The 13674-nt window shown below is 41.1% G+C and overlaps 1 protein-coding gene across 1 annotated transcript in view; it reads left to right on the plus strand.

Annotated features, from left to right (window-relative positions):
- Positions 1 to 13674, plus strand: part of quoa (quattro a) — a 129415-nt gene that overhangs the window by 61422 nt on the left and 54319 nt on the right. Inside the window, exons 9-12 of the mRNA XM_078236058.1 lie at positions 6083 to 6181; positions 7917 to 8065; positions 10901 to 11039; positions 11618 to 11740. Of these exons, the coding sequence (XP_078092184.1) occupies positions 6083 to 6181; positions 7917 to 8065; positions 10901 to 11039; positions 11618 to 11740 (510 nt within the window). The remainder of the gene's footprint in view (positions 1 to 6082; positions 6182 to 7916; positions 8066 to 10900; positions 11040 to 11617; positions 11741 to 13674) is intronic.

The raw sequence follows: 13674 nt of genomic DNA on the forward strand, positions 1-13674 counted from the left end.
TCCCTCAGAAGTCCCAGTGTACTAACTTTGTGGGAATTGCCCAAGAAGTCTGACCTTCCAAAAGCAATTCCCCTGCTCTTCCTGAAAAAGTCTCCAACCCTGAGTTAGAGTCAACGACTTCGAATAGTTCCAACATACTTCACTTAATAGTTACCCAGGAAATGTTAGATAGAAAAATCCTAGTCTAACTCACTTACCTTAGACTCTACTTCCTTACCCACCTACATATTCACTCAGGAACTCAGACACTCAAATGCTACCACACCAAAAAGCAGTTTAAATGTTCCAGATTTTCAGTGTGTTATTAGTGAACACTTATCAAAATAGGACAGTTGGTGCTGCAAAGAGAGGGGTGGCTTGGATTGTGTCCTCCATCCCCAGTGATCCAGTGCTACAAGGAAGCAGTTGGATTGAAGTACGCTTCGTATTTCTGAAAAAACCAGGATCAGAAGTCCCAACCAGAAATGTGGAGTTCTGGTGGGGTGCAGGAAAGCAGCAATCTGAGGGTGTCTGCTGCCTCTCGGAAGATCTGGACCATTGAGCATTGCAATTATATTGAGGCATCTCAGAATGCAGCATGGAGAAATGTTGAATTTGATTGCACTTTCTGCAATGTTAAATTTGAAATGTTTTTAGTATTTGTTTTATTTTACAAATTTTATGAACCAAGTATACTGAGGAAAAAAGTCTGTTGGTGAGGCAGGATGGGGCTGCTTTCAATACAGAGTTATGAAGCTGTGGTATGATGACGCTATTTATAGCAGTGACCATGTCGGCTAGGTTTAGTTCAAGGAACAGGGGAACAAGGGATATGGGAACACAACTGGCCATTTGGGATTAAGACAACTGCTGCCTTGGAAAGTAAACACCAAGGCGAGTTGTGCTAAGCAAACAGCCCCTGCATTGTAATTCTATAGAAGACTGAATCTTTAAAGCTTATCTTGTGTCCTTGGCTTATGAAACCTTCACGCAAGTGAAAATATCAATATAATGTTGAGAAGCAAAAGCTATATACTTTACCACCCATACTTTTTCATACAGGTTGTTATTTGGCAGGAGATACAATTGCAACAATTTGTTGATAATTGTTAGTGATCCACATCATGGAGGAAATTGCAATTTTACAGTATTGAATCTTCAATATAATGATGCCAGATGTTTCTATTCCATCATACGGAGTGCAACAGTTTGCACGAATAAATGTTTATTGAATCAAATAGCTACAGGGTAATGGTTTTAATAGAGTTCTTGTAATTAATGCCAGTACAATACCTTTCAGTAATGCAGCCGGGTGTCAAAAGCGTCAGTACAACAGTGCCAGATGTTGTCGCTTCATCATGTTGAATGCACTAGAATCTCTATGAATAAACATGCCCTGGAAAATATAATGCCACTGCCATCCCCTGCTTTACTCATATTCAAATCCTCACTGTGATGAAAGATTCAAATGCCAGGGGACATGAGAATAAAATTAATCAGTTGATGGAAGAAAAGCCATGCGTAACTTTTTCATGTGAATAGTTACAACATTGTGAAAAGATTTCAGAGACTTTATGGAACTGAAAGACATTCCTGCTCCTTTTATGATCAATTTGATCTCCCAGACTAGTTTTGAGGTATTTTCCTTCTGACCGATGCACCTATTCCTCCCCACCCATTATTGTCAGTGTTTTTCCTTTTTTCCTACCTGCCACAGATAGTTTATTCCTATGGGGGTGGGGTGGGTCTAGAAGGATTCAATTATAATGCAACAAACATGGTGAGAATGGGGCAGAATTGATGAGTCAAATGATCTTTTCCTGAGAAAACGACAAAAGAAAGGCCATTTGACCAGTTGAAGTACAACCCTTCTAACTCTTCTCTGACAGAAACAGCAGCTCATTTTGATCATCTCCAATGTCAGAAACTTTACTGTCAAGCTGAAGGATTTGTTCCAAACATTCAGCACGGAGTAACAACACTTTTTTTCAAACATCTGTTTTCAAACCACTTCAGTCCAATTTCAATCTCTTGGCTCTACTTTTCCAACTTGAAGTAATCTTGTGGACTTGTCCAATCTTTACCAATAGATATTTAATACGTCAGTGAGACCTCCCTTAAGTCCCTCTAATCTTACTTTATATTTCAATTTCTTTTTTATGTGGAAACGGTTATATTGCTCTTTTTGGCATGTAACCAAAATTCAACACTCTATTCCCAGTGTGGTCCGACCAATGTATTTAAGTGTTCCAGTATAACTTTATTGCCCTACTATATAATCCAGTCACATCGTCATGAGGCTGAAAGTGATGAGGTAACTACCAATCTCAAGTTCTTAGTACATCTCTCTGTAAACTCACTCCCATTTGGAGTATACTTGAGTTATATAGATATATTTTAAATAATGGGCAATACTTTATATTTACCCCTGTTCAAATTTCCAGTTGTCTTGTTGCCAGCAAATTTGATAAACCTACCTCAAGAATATAATTATTTATTGTGGGTTGGGGCAACAGAGTTTCAGAAAGTGACTCTTGTTCTGCTTTGAACACATTATGTTATTTGACCTTTATGCCACTATTAACACTTGCTTTACTCTTTAACACTATCATTGCCATTCCCTTTGTCTTGTGTCCATGACATCTTTGTCATTTAATTTCTACTGACCCCCAACCAATCCCTGCCATATTTTAAAGTTTGAAGTTTAATTATTAGTCACAAGTAGGCTGCAATGAAGTTACTTGAAAATCCCTTAGTCACCACACTCCGGCGGCTGTTTGGAGGGAAAATTTAGCATGGCTAATGCACCGAACCAGCACGTCTTTCAGATTGTGGGAGGAAACCGGAGCACCCGGAAGAAACCCACGGGGACAATGTGCAGACTCCACACAGTCAGTGACCCAAGCTGGGAAACGAACCAGGGTCCCTGGCACTGTGAGGCAGCTGTGTTAACCAATGTGCCACTGTGCTGCCACCAATACCTGCTGTGCCTGCTCTTCAACCCACTCTTCAAAAGCATAAAATCCATCACATTTCCAGCTCTCTTCAGCTCTGAAGAAGAGTTATACAGACTCAACATTTAGGCTGGAATTCTCCATTTCTGCCAGTGGGAATGGAGAACTTAGAATCATAGAATCCCTACAGTGCAGAAGGAGGCCATTTAGCCCATTGAGCCTGCACCGACAACAATCCCAACCAGGCCCTATCCCTGTAACCCCAAGTAACCTTTGTTAGCCCCCCTCACACTAAGGGGCAATACACCATGGCCAATCCACCTAACTGGCACACAGCCAAATCTCCATTCACTGCAGAGAATCTTGAGAATCCCAGCCACAGACAAACTCAGGGAATTCCGGCCTAACTCTGTTTTCCTCTCCACAGAAGTTGCCAGACCTGTTGAGTTTTTTCCCCAGCATTTTCTATTTTTATTTCCCCAACATTTCCTATTTTTATTTCAGCATCGCAGGTCTAACTGCAATGGAATCTCACCTAACCCCAGTCTGAGGTGCTTCCTGTCCTGGGTCCCACTGCTTTTTTTTATTAGCTAAGTTCTGATCTAGTTGCTGTGGAGGTAGCACAGACATACACTAATATGCTGAAGAAGTAGATTGTTCATACATTAAAGCATTAGAGAGATCATACGCTTGTATAATAATGCTTGTTGGTATATTAGCATGTTACAGAATTAATGCAGGGACGCAGTAACAAGGGTAACATTCTAGCTTACTACTGCACTAAAGGGTAAAGCTTTAAAAGTCCTTGTAATAAATAGCTGAAATATTCAAAGGACCGACTGACATCAACCCCTGAATTCTAACCAGGCACTTTTGGGCCAAGATTTAATGGAGAGTTGGCAGCTCTGCCTCTGCCAGCCCTGGAAGCTGTAACTCCATTTTACAGTGTTCAGATAATTAGTTGCCTGCGCCAGTGGCTTGCACAGCACTGAGGCAGAATGTCATACCTCCTAGAACAGTGGGCCAATGAAAAGGCTGGCTGCTCCTCAGTCTCAGCAGCACCACGAGGCCAGGTGGCCACATTGACACTGCAGAAGGCCCAGGATCAGAGGCATTACAGAACAATTGGAAGGGAAATGAGTGTGGTGGGCTCGCCAGGGCCCGTGAGGCAGGACCTGGTGAAGGGAGTGGGGGTCCAACTCAAGGCGGTAGGGGAACATTTCAGCCCTTGCTGCTGAGAGCTCTCCATGGGGCTCGAGTGCCTGATCAGAAGGACACCCCACCTAGCCTGCAAGAAGGCCATCAGGGGATACCTGGTGGCCTCACCGTTTGGTAAGATGCCACCCATCTCTAATAAAACACAAGCAGCAGTGGGAAGAGACCCTTAAGTGGCATTTAACTGGCCACTTAAGGACCTCAACTGGTCAGAGTGTGGGAGGGCTCCTACCATCTCTCTTGATGCTGATATCAGGCATCCAACCGACTGGAAACATCAAATGAATGAATTCACATTCTTCTAAAAATTGACAGTATTGAGTTTCTGCCACCAGGTGTCAGTCTTGTACTTTGTTATCCTGGTCAAAACCTTCCATCCTCGTTTGTGGCTGGGGTCATAGAATCCGTAGAATCATATAGTGCAGAAGGAGGCCATTCAGCCCATCGAGTCTGCACTGACGACAATCTCACTCTATGGCCCTATCTCCATAATCCCATGCATTTACCTTGCCAGCCCTCCTGACAATAAGGGCAATTTTTTAGCATGGCCAATCCACCTAACCCGCACATCTTTGGAGTGTGGGAGGAAACCGGAGCATCCGGAGGAAACCCACGCAGATACGGGGAGAACGTGCAACTCCACACAGACAGTGACCCAAGCCGGGAATCAAACCCAGGTCCCGGAAAGGCAGGGATTGATTGGATATAGAATGGTGGGAGTTCCTGTCTGACTAATTTAATAACTTTTTTGAAAAGTTAACTAAATACATTAATGTGGGTAGTGCAGTCGATGTGGTTTACATGGACTTCAGTAAGGCCTTTGACAAGGTCCCACATGGAAGGATGGTCCAAAATGTCCCTTTGTTCCTCAATACTCCTGAGGGACTGACCTTTCATTGTATATATCCTACCTTTACTAGACCTCCCAAAATGCAAGTCCATAGATCCATGAAGGTGGCAGCACAGGTAGATAGGGTGGTGATGAAGGCATATGGAATGATTGCCTTCATTAGCCATGGCATAGAATATAGGAAGAAATCTCACAACACCAGGTTAAAGTCCAACAGGTTTATTTGATAGCAAAAGCCACTAGCTTTCGAAGCGCTACTCCTTCTTTATAAAACTTTATAAAACTTTATAAAACATTGGTTAGGCCACAGATGGAGTATTGTGTGCAATTCTGGTCACCACACTATCAGAAGGACATGAGGGTACAGAGGAAATTCACCAGGATGTTGTCTGGGATGGCAAGTTTCAGCTCTGAGAAGAGACTGGATAGGCTGGGTTTGTTTTCCCTGGAGCAGAGGAGGCTGAGGGGGAATCTGATAGAGGTATACAAAATTATGAGAGGCATAGATTGGGTAGCTTATAAGAAATTTTTCCCCATGGCAGAGGTGTCTAAGACCAGAGGGCATAGATCTAAGGTGAGGAGTCAGTAGTCTCGAGGGGATCTGAGGAAAAATGTTTTCACCCAGAGGGGATGGAAACATGGAATGCGCTGCCTGAGAAGGTGGTGGAGGCAGGTACTCTCGCAATATTTAAGAAGCATCTGGATGAGCACTGGGAGTGCTGGTAAATGGGATTAGTATAGATTGGTATTTAATGGTCGGCATGGACATAGTGGGCCAAAAGGCTGTTTCTGTGCAATATGACTCTGTGACTTCAGAGAGAGAATCCGGTCGCTGCCTCCCACACTTATTAAAAACAAAATCACTCTAACCCCTCCACTAATGCAGGGGCATTAACTTGTTCTAGGGCCCAAAATTCCACTCGACGATAAGCAGGCAAAAGTTTGCAGCTCTCTTTAACTTTCTTCAAGTGTAATATTTAAAGGATTGTTAAATAAGAGGTAAAGGAGGCTGATTGAATTTTACACTTGGCTCCATTTACAAAGGATATTTGTTGAATATAAATTGTACTTTTTGTTGTTACAGAAACTGGAGTTGTTTGTCACAAACTGCAGAGAAGCTTCCACTTTGTTGCTGGACACCATTAGAACATTTGAATTTGACAAAACCGGTATCAGCGCACAGGTACATATCAAACAAAAGACAAAAATGGACTAGGAATGTGCCAGAAAATAAAAAAAAGAGGAAGTAGAGATAACATGATTACAAAACTCTCTGACATATTCTTCAAAATGCTGACAAACGTATTTGGATCTAACATGAAAATATGAGCAATTGATGGAAATGGTTCAAAAATGCATGGAGCTATTTCACTTCTACATGAGTAGATATAATCATTGACCAGTCAGCCGTAGGTAAATGATGATGGAGTCAGGCTTGTGCAAATCAGGCAATGTAATGATAACGAAACATCTTCCTAGAGGGAAGGTTGATGATCAGTTGTTGTAATTACCTGAGCATTACAGCCAGGTGTAAAACCAGTTTTGTGGATCAAGTATCCTTCCAAAGCTGTCTGATGTTCATATATAATTGATTCAAGCTGAAACTGTACCTCAATGTTTGGGTGAAAATTGGTTCCAATGTTAACTTGTTGGACTCCGTTTTTCAGACTGAGGAATTCAAACCACTCGTCAACCTTTTAATGAAGACGTTAACTTACTGAAGTAAACAGTTTCACACCTGTATTAAAATAGTATCTGAAAGAAAGTTGTACAAATAAATTGTTACCTGCTTGTGATGGTTTTGTGAATAATTGTGGTAACCCAAGAGGATCTTACTGTTGACATATTAAGAACATAAAAACTTGGAGTAGCAGTAGTCAATTCAACCCCTGAACCTGCTCTGCCATTCAATAGGATCACAGCTGATCTCATCTTGGCCTCAACTCTACTTTCCTGCCCATTCCCCATAACTCTTCAACACATTACTAATTTAAAAATCTGTCTATCTCCTCAAATTTACTCAAAGGCCTGGTATCTACTGCATTCTGAGGTAGTGAATTCCACGGGGGAGGCAATCGCCTAGTGGTATTATCGCTAGACTATAAATCCAGAAACTCAGCTAATGATCTGGGGACCCGTGTTCGAATTCTGCCACGGCAGGTGGTGGATTTTGAATTCAATAAATGATATCTGGAATTAAGAATTCACTGATAACCATGAAATCGTTGTCGATTGTTGGAAAAACTCATCCAGTTCACTAATGTCCTTCCGGGAAGGAAATCTGCCGTTCTGACCTGGTCTCACCTACATGTGACTCCAGAGCCACAGCAAATGTGGTTGACTCTCAAATGCCCTCTGAAATGGCCTAGCAAGCCATTCAGTTGTCACCACCACCTCCTCAAGGGCAACTAGGGATGGGCAATAAGCTAGGGACGCCCATGTCCCACGGCTGAATTAAAAACAGATTCATGACCCTTTGAGAGAAGTAATTTCTCCTCATGCCTATTTTAAATCTGCTACCTCTTATCTTAAAACTCTGACCTCTCATTCTAGAAAACCTAAATCTTCTCCAGCCTTTATGTTCTCTTTTAGATTTTGTACATTGATCCTTCCCTCTGTGTGTTTGCATTAAGTTAGGAATTTTAACATTTCTCCCACCAGTTCGCCGAGGAGCGGAGAGAAAGTTGAAGTACCGGTAGCATTTGAACAAATATCGATCATAGATCGCCTTCACTAATTGCAAACTGAGTTGTGCAGGGACAATTACTTTATTAACACATCTCAATTGCCCTTTTGCCAGCCTGCAATATTATCAAAGATCTTCTATTCTGTTTGTAAGCTTGATGTGCCCATAGTATTATCGCTTTTTGACAATCTCCATTCTGCAGCTGCAATTTTATCTTTAATTTTGTTTTAAGGAAGTGATTGATTGCATCAGTAAGCACAAGCTGACGATGAAACATGTTCTGCAAGATGCCCGATTAGTTACTTTACAGTTGGAAGGTGGAGCAATTCTTGCCAGGCTCAAGAAAGAGGAATCTAGATTCAGCTTCTCTGAGGATTACAGGTAGGAACCTAACAATTTAAGGATGTTTATTGATTATAATTTTTGCCAAGGCATCTATTGTATTGACATCAATACAATTATCAGCTGCATAGTCATTGTTTGAAACTACTAACAAACAATGAATTAATGCAGAGAATATTCAGGTAGTGTACAACACCTCCACTGCCACTGAAACCTTCATTTCCACTTTCATCACTTCTATGTTAGATTTAACATATACTCCTTGCTAAGTTCCAGGTTTTTTATGCTACATTGTTTCAATCTGAACACAACTGTGGCAGCCACGTTCTACTCCATACCTATTTACCTATCACCTCTCATCTGGATGGTCTCTACCTATCTCTCAATCTTCAAAGAATTGGTTTGAAAATCTGACTTGTTTATAAATTTCTCCACAGCCTCACCTCTACCCCCTCCCCCATCCCTCTGCAGCCTGAATGTCTCAGCTAGCTCTCCCTGCTTTTCTCACTCTAACCTAGTGAGCGATGACCAGGCCTACAGGCAATATAACGCCGCCCTTCGGAATTCCTTTCCTAATCTCCTCCACCTCACTCACACACATTCGATTTACAAAACCCTCCTCAAAATCCAAACTTCATACACATATTCAGTTACTTCCACTAATTTTAGCTCCATTTTGTAAAATCTTTTTGATGAAGTGTAACAGGATTATTTTTGCCAGGCTTAAGGCTTTATATAAGTATACCAAAGATAATTACATTCTCAGTGAGTTAACTCCATCTGCCATTTATCCTTTCTTACTCACTTGCATTTGCCTTTTACCCTTGGTGCTTCCTGTGCCTATTGTGTTCCATGATTCCTCTGGAGTGCTCGCTGTTCTTCCTGCTTTGTTCTTTCTTATTGAATCTTCCACAATGTTGCTGATCTATCTGTCCCTTAGTCTGCAACTGTACTCATGGTGGTCTGTTCAGTCCTATTATCAGTGAAAAGGATTGATAGTAGGCCATTGGGTTGTTCCACCGATGCTGTGCTCTCCAACCAGTGTAGAAAATAGATTAGTTGGTAGCGTGAGGCAATTCCATTTCCCAGCATTGCCTCTCAGCCTTTCTAGATTAGGTTTGTGAGACCAGAAGCAGGAAAAAACAAAGATTTATCCAGGCAGATCACTCTGGAGAGAGATTCAGAGGGACATCAGGGAGATAAGTGTGGAGAAGGGCATTAACCATCTCCACCATCTCTCCCCCCCCCCCCACCCACCTCACACCCCCCATTTTTCTTTTTACATTTCACTTTATGGTCCATACCTCAGGGAAAATGTGACTCCAAACAGAGTAAGAACATGAGAATTTTAATGTTGCAATGTTTAGATGAGAAGAATTCCATTTGTAATCCCCCCCATTCACCAATAAGTCAGAAACATCCATCCTTTATTGGTGAAATGAGTTAATAATATGGGAGTAAAGTAAAGTTTATTTATTAGTCACAAGTAGGCTTACATTCACATTGCAATGAAGTTACTGTAAAAATCCCCTAGTTGCAGAGGATTTCGCATAAAAAAGATGATTTGAAATAAAACCCAATCAAAGTAGGTGATCAGCTGCTTGAAGTGTTATCCTCTTCTTCCAGATGCACACTTACTTATTCCCCTCCTTTAGCTGAGAGTGTTGGCCAATGGACTACTCCAGGGCCACACCAACAATCCACAGCTTTGTTTGTCAGCTGTTATGACCTTTTTGACCTGGGAGTACCTATCCACTATATACAGATGGGAGGTGATGGCCTAGTGGTATTATGGCTAGACTACTAATCCAGAAACTCAACTAATGCTCTGGGGACTCAGGTTTGAATCCCGCCATGGCAGATGGTGGAATTTAAATTCAATGAAAAAAAATCTGGAATTAAGAATCCACTGATAACCATGAAGCCATTTTCGATTGTCAGAAAAACTCATCTGGTTCACTAATGTCCTTTAGGGAAGAAAATCTGCTGTCCTTACCTGGTCTGGCCTACATGTGACTCCAGAGCCACAGCAATGTGGCTGACTCTTAACTGCCCTCCAAGAGCAACTAGGGATGGGCAATAAATGCTGGCCAGCCAGCGACACCCATATCCCATCAATGAATAATTTTTAAAAACCATCGCACCTGTCACAGGTTGTATATCTACGCAGTCTATTCTGATGTTGTGTGGTTTTGAACAGTAACTTCTTAATAAACCACTTGTGATTTCTTGATCCTTTTTGGGTATCTGTGACTTTTGATTGCATCACTCATCTCCCGCTCCCCCCATTAAGGCTTCTGACCTCACACCCAACATCCGTGGGACTGGAGCACCCATGCCCCTGGATTTGGGGTTGGATTCCCCTCTCCTGCAATTCATCACTCCCTCTCCTGGGATTGATCCCTTGATCCTTGGAACACAGACGTAACTTTGTCCTCTGACCTTCTCCACAGTGTTCTCCAATTAGCTGGAAGTCTAGCTTGCTAATCAGGAAGGGGTCCGGGCATGGTATTCATCATTGACGTCATTTGCATGCTGTACTCCACTGAGTGTGGGTGGGGGAAGTCCTGAATTCCAGATCCCCTGTGCTCTGTCAGGTCCCCCCCCCACCCTCACCCTCAATTTCCAGGAGGTCAGGTAAAGTACCCTCCCAACCCCAAACTTTCTACAAAGCAGACATGGTTTTTTCACTATATCATCCGCCAGCCAGTGAAATGTGGAGTAACTTGGTACTTGGACATGTTTTCATGTTTACTAAGCTCTTGCTGGTTGTTTAGCATACAACCTCTTTTCCCACACTAATAACTGTAAATGTATATGACTTAAAGCTTCTCACTTGCAGGATTTATAAACTTTCATCCTGTTTATTTGCAGGGACACCATTGATTCCGTAACATGTCTCTACAATATGCTGGAGGAGAATGTCCATACTCTAGTAATGAGGTCCAATCATTGTCTGCAGCATCTAGAGTTCTTGCAGGATTTGAGGAGACTGGAGGAGAGATTCAAACAGGTTTGAGATTAATTTATTCAAGGCAGTGTTCAGCAAGATAATAAGACTTGAGGACTAGTGTTCTTTTATCTGATTGTGGTTTTAATTATCGGGGTATCATTTGTATGCTTACATGTTAATGTAACAGCCAGTGTAGTAGCAAGAATAGTGTTTTTTAGGTGTATCTATTTCTCATCAATGAATACACATTATTGTGAAGGGAGTTAACCATGTGTTTGTTAGCTAGTTTTGACTCTTGTTAAAATATGTTTTACTGTAAGTACACCCAAAGTAACTTCTAATATTCCTGTATTAATTCCATATTATTTAACCCTTATCCTTTCAGGCAACAGCACCCCAGAATGGGGAATTTCTTTTCCTGAATTGTAACAAAACCAATGTAGCAAATTTCATAGAGATGACTGATTTGATGGATGAAGGGAAAACAATAGACGTGGGGCTGGATTTTCTTGGGCTTCCCACTGGCAGGATCTTCTGGTCCCACCGATGGTGACTGGTCCTTGCATCAGGTTCCCCAACGGCACAGGCAGTGAGCAATGCAAAACCCCGTTGACATCGTCTTTTTGTTCTTTCTACAGCAAAGCAATTGGCTTCTTAATGAAGGTGAATCGTATTTGCAGGATTTAATTACAAATGGAGATTCACTCGATACCATGCAACAAAAACAGCATAAGTTTTCTGGATTCTTTATGCTGGCCACAGTAAGTTATATTTAGCATTGCTTCAATTGACTGTACCCATATGTTTTATTGTGTAATTGTAATGTCCTAACTATGTGGGGGGGTTGTGGGTTTTAAAGAAAAAGATATGGTTTGCACAGGTGGATTCAAAATAATAACAGATTTATTTCAGGAGCTGTTGCCTGTGCAGTGTAGGAAATGAAACTAAAAAACTGCCTATGTAACATCCAATTACATCACCATTAAATCATATGACTGGCTCTTAAAACAATCATAAAACCACTTAAATATAGAACAACAGTAGACATTTGATTAAACTCTTAAATATTGAGTTCTTCTTCTCCAATCAGAAGGTGCAAATGTCTGGCCTTGAAATGGGTTAACACCTGAATAAAAATGAATACTAGTTTATAACAATCATGTAATGTTGTTATAGAAGTAGCACCAATCAGAAAATATACCCCGGTATGTGTTCACTGAATAGCTTCTTAAAATCATGCATTTTTAGTTATTAAACTAAAGAGATAATCCTCAATATGACAGATGTTCATGGGGTTACTCCATATATGGACAAGTTTGATTCCATTTGTTGTTTAAAATATAAGCAGCTACTGTCAGTTTATGTGCACAGTACATAGAAAAACGTATTATACAATAAATATTCCTTGAATAGCCACACTACCAAGAAGCAATGCAAACAGCAGGATAGGAAATGAGAACTATCTGATTAAATGGACTGTTAACCGGATCCAAGCTGGCTGGTGAGGCTGAAACCAAGATCTAGAGCTTTTCTTTACTGAGAGTTTATTGACTTGTTCAACCTCAGCATTCTTCCCATTATACCCAATGTCTCAGCTCTCTCCTATCTATACAGTATGTAATGGAACCTACAAGGGAGCAAGCTATTCTAGAACTGGTCCTGTGTAATGAGATGGGAATAATTAATGATCTTGCAGTTAGGGATCTTATTGGAAGAAGCGATCACAGTATGGTTAAATTTAAAATACAGATGGATCGATAGAAGGTAAAATCCAATATCAGTGTCTTGTGCTTAAACAAAGGAGACTACAAAGGAATGAGGGAGGAGTTGGCTAAAGTAGACTGGGAGCAAAAACTTTATGGTGAGACAATTGAAGAACAGTGGAGGACTTTCAAAGTGATCTTTCACAGTGCTCAGCAAAAGTATATTCCAATGATAAGGAAGGACTGTAGAAAAAGAGATAATCAGGATATCTAAGGAAATAAAGGAGAGTATCAAATTGAAAGAAAATGCATTCAAAGTGGCAAAGATTAGGGGAACCTAGAGGATTGGGAAATTTTTAAAGGTCAGCAGAAAGCCACGAAAAAAGCTATAAAGAAAAGTAAGATTGATTATGAGAGTAAACTAGCTCAGAATATAAAAAGAGATAGCAAAGGTTTCTACAAATATATAAAATGAAAAACAGCGGCTGAAGTAAACATTGGTCCTTTAGAGGACGAGAAGGGGGATGTAATAACTGGAAATGAGAAAATGGCTGAAGCATTGAACAGATATTTTGTGTTGGTCTTCACAGTGGAAGACACAAATAACATGCCAAAAATTGATGACAGGAAGGCTATGGCAAATGAGAACCTAGAAATTATCATTATCACAAAAGAGATAGTGTTGGGCAAGTTAATGGGGCTAAAGGTGTTCATGGGGTTGGATGGAAAATTTTCGGACTGGAGGCAGGTTGCTAGCGGAGTGCCACAGGGATCGGTGCTTGGTCCTCTGCTCTTTGTGATTTTTATTAATGACTTAGAGGAGGGGGCTGAAGGGTGGATCAGTAAATTTGCTGATGACACCAAGATTGGTGGAGTAGTGGATGAGGTGGAGGGCTGTTGTAGGCTGCAAAGAGACATAGATAGGATGCAAAGCTGGGCTGAAAAATGGCAAATGGAGTTTAACCCTGATAAATGTGAGGTGATTCATTTTG

The sequence above is a fragment of the Mustelus asterias genome, chromosome 20, assembly GCF_964213995.1.
Source record: "Mustelus asterias chromosome 20, sMusAst1.hap1.1, whole genome shotgun sequence".
Lineage (NCBI taxonomy): Eukaryota > Metazoa > Chordata > Chondrichthyes > Carcharhiniformes > Triakidae > Mustelus > Mustelus asterias.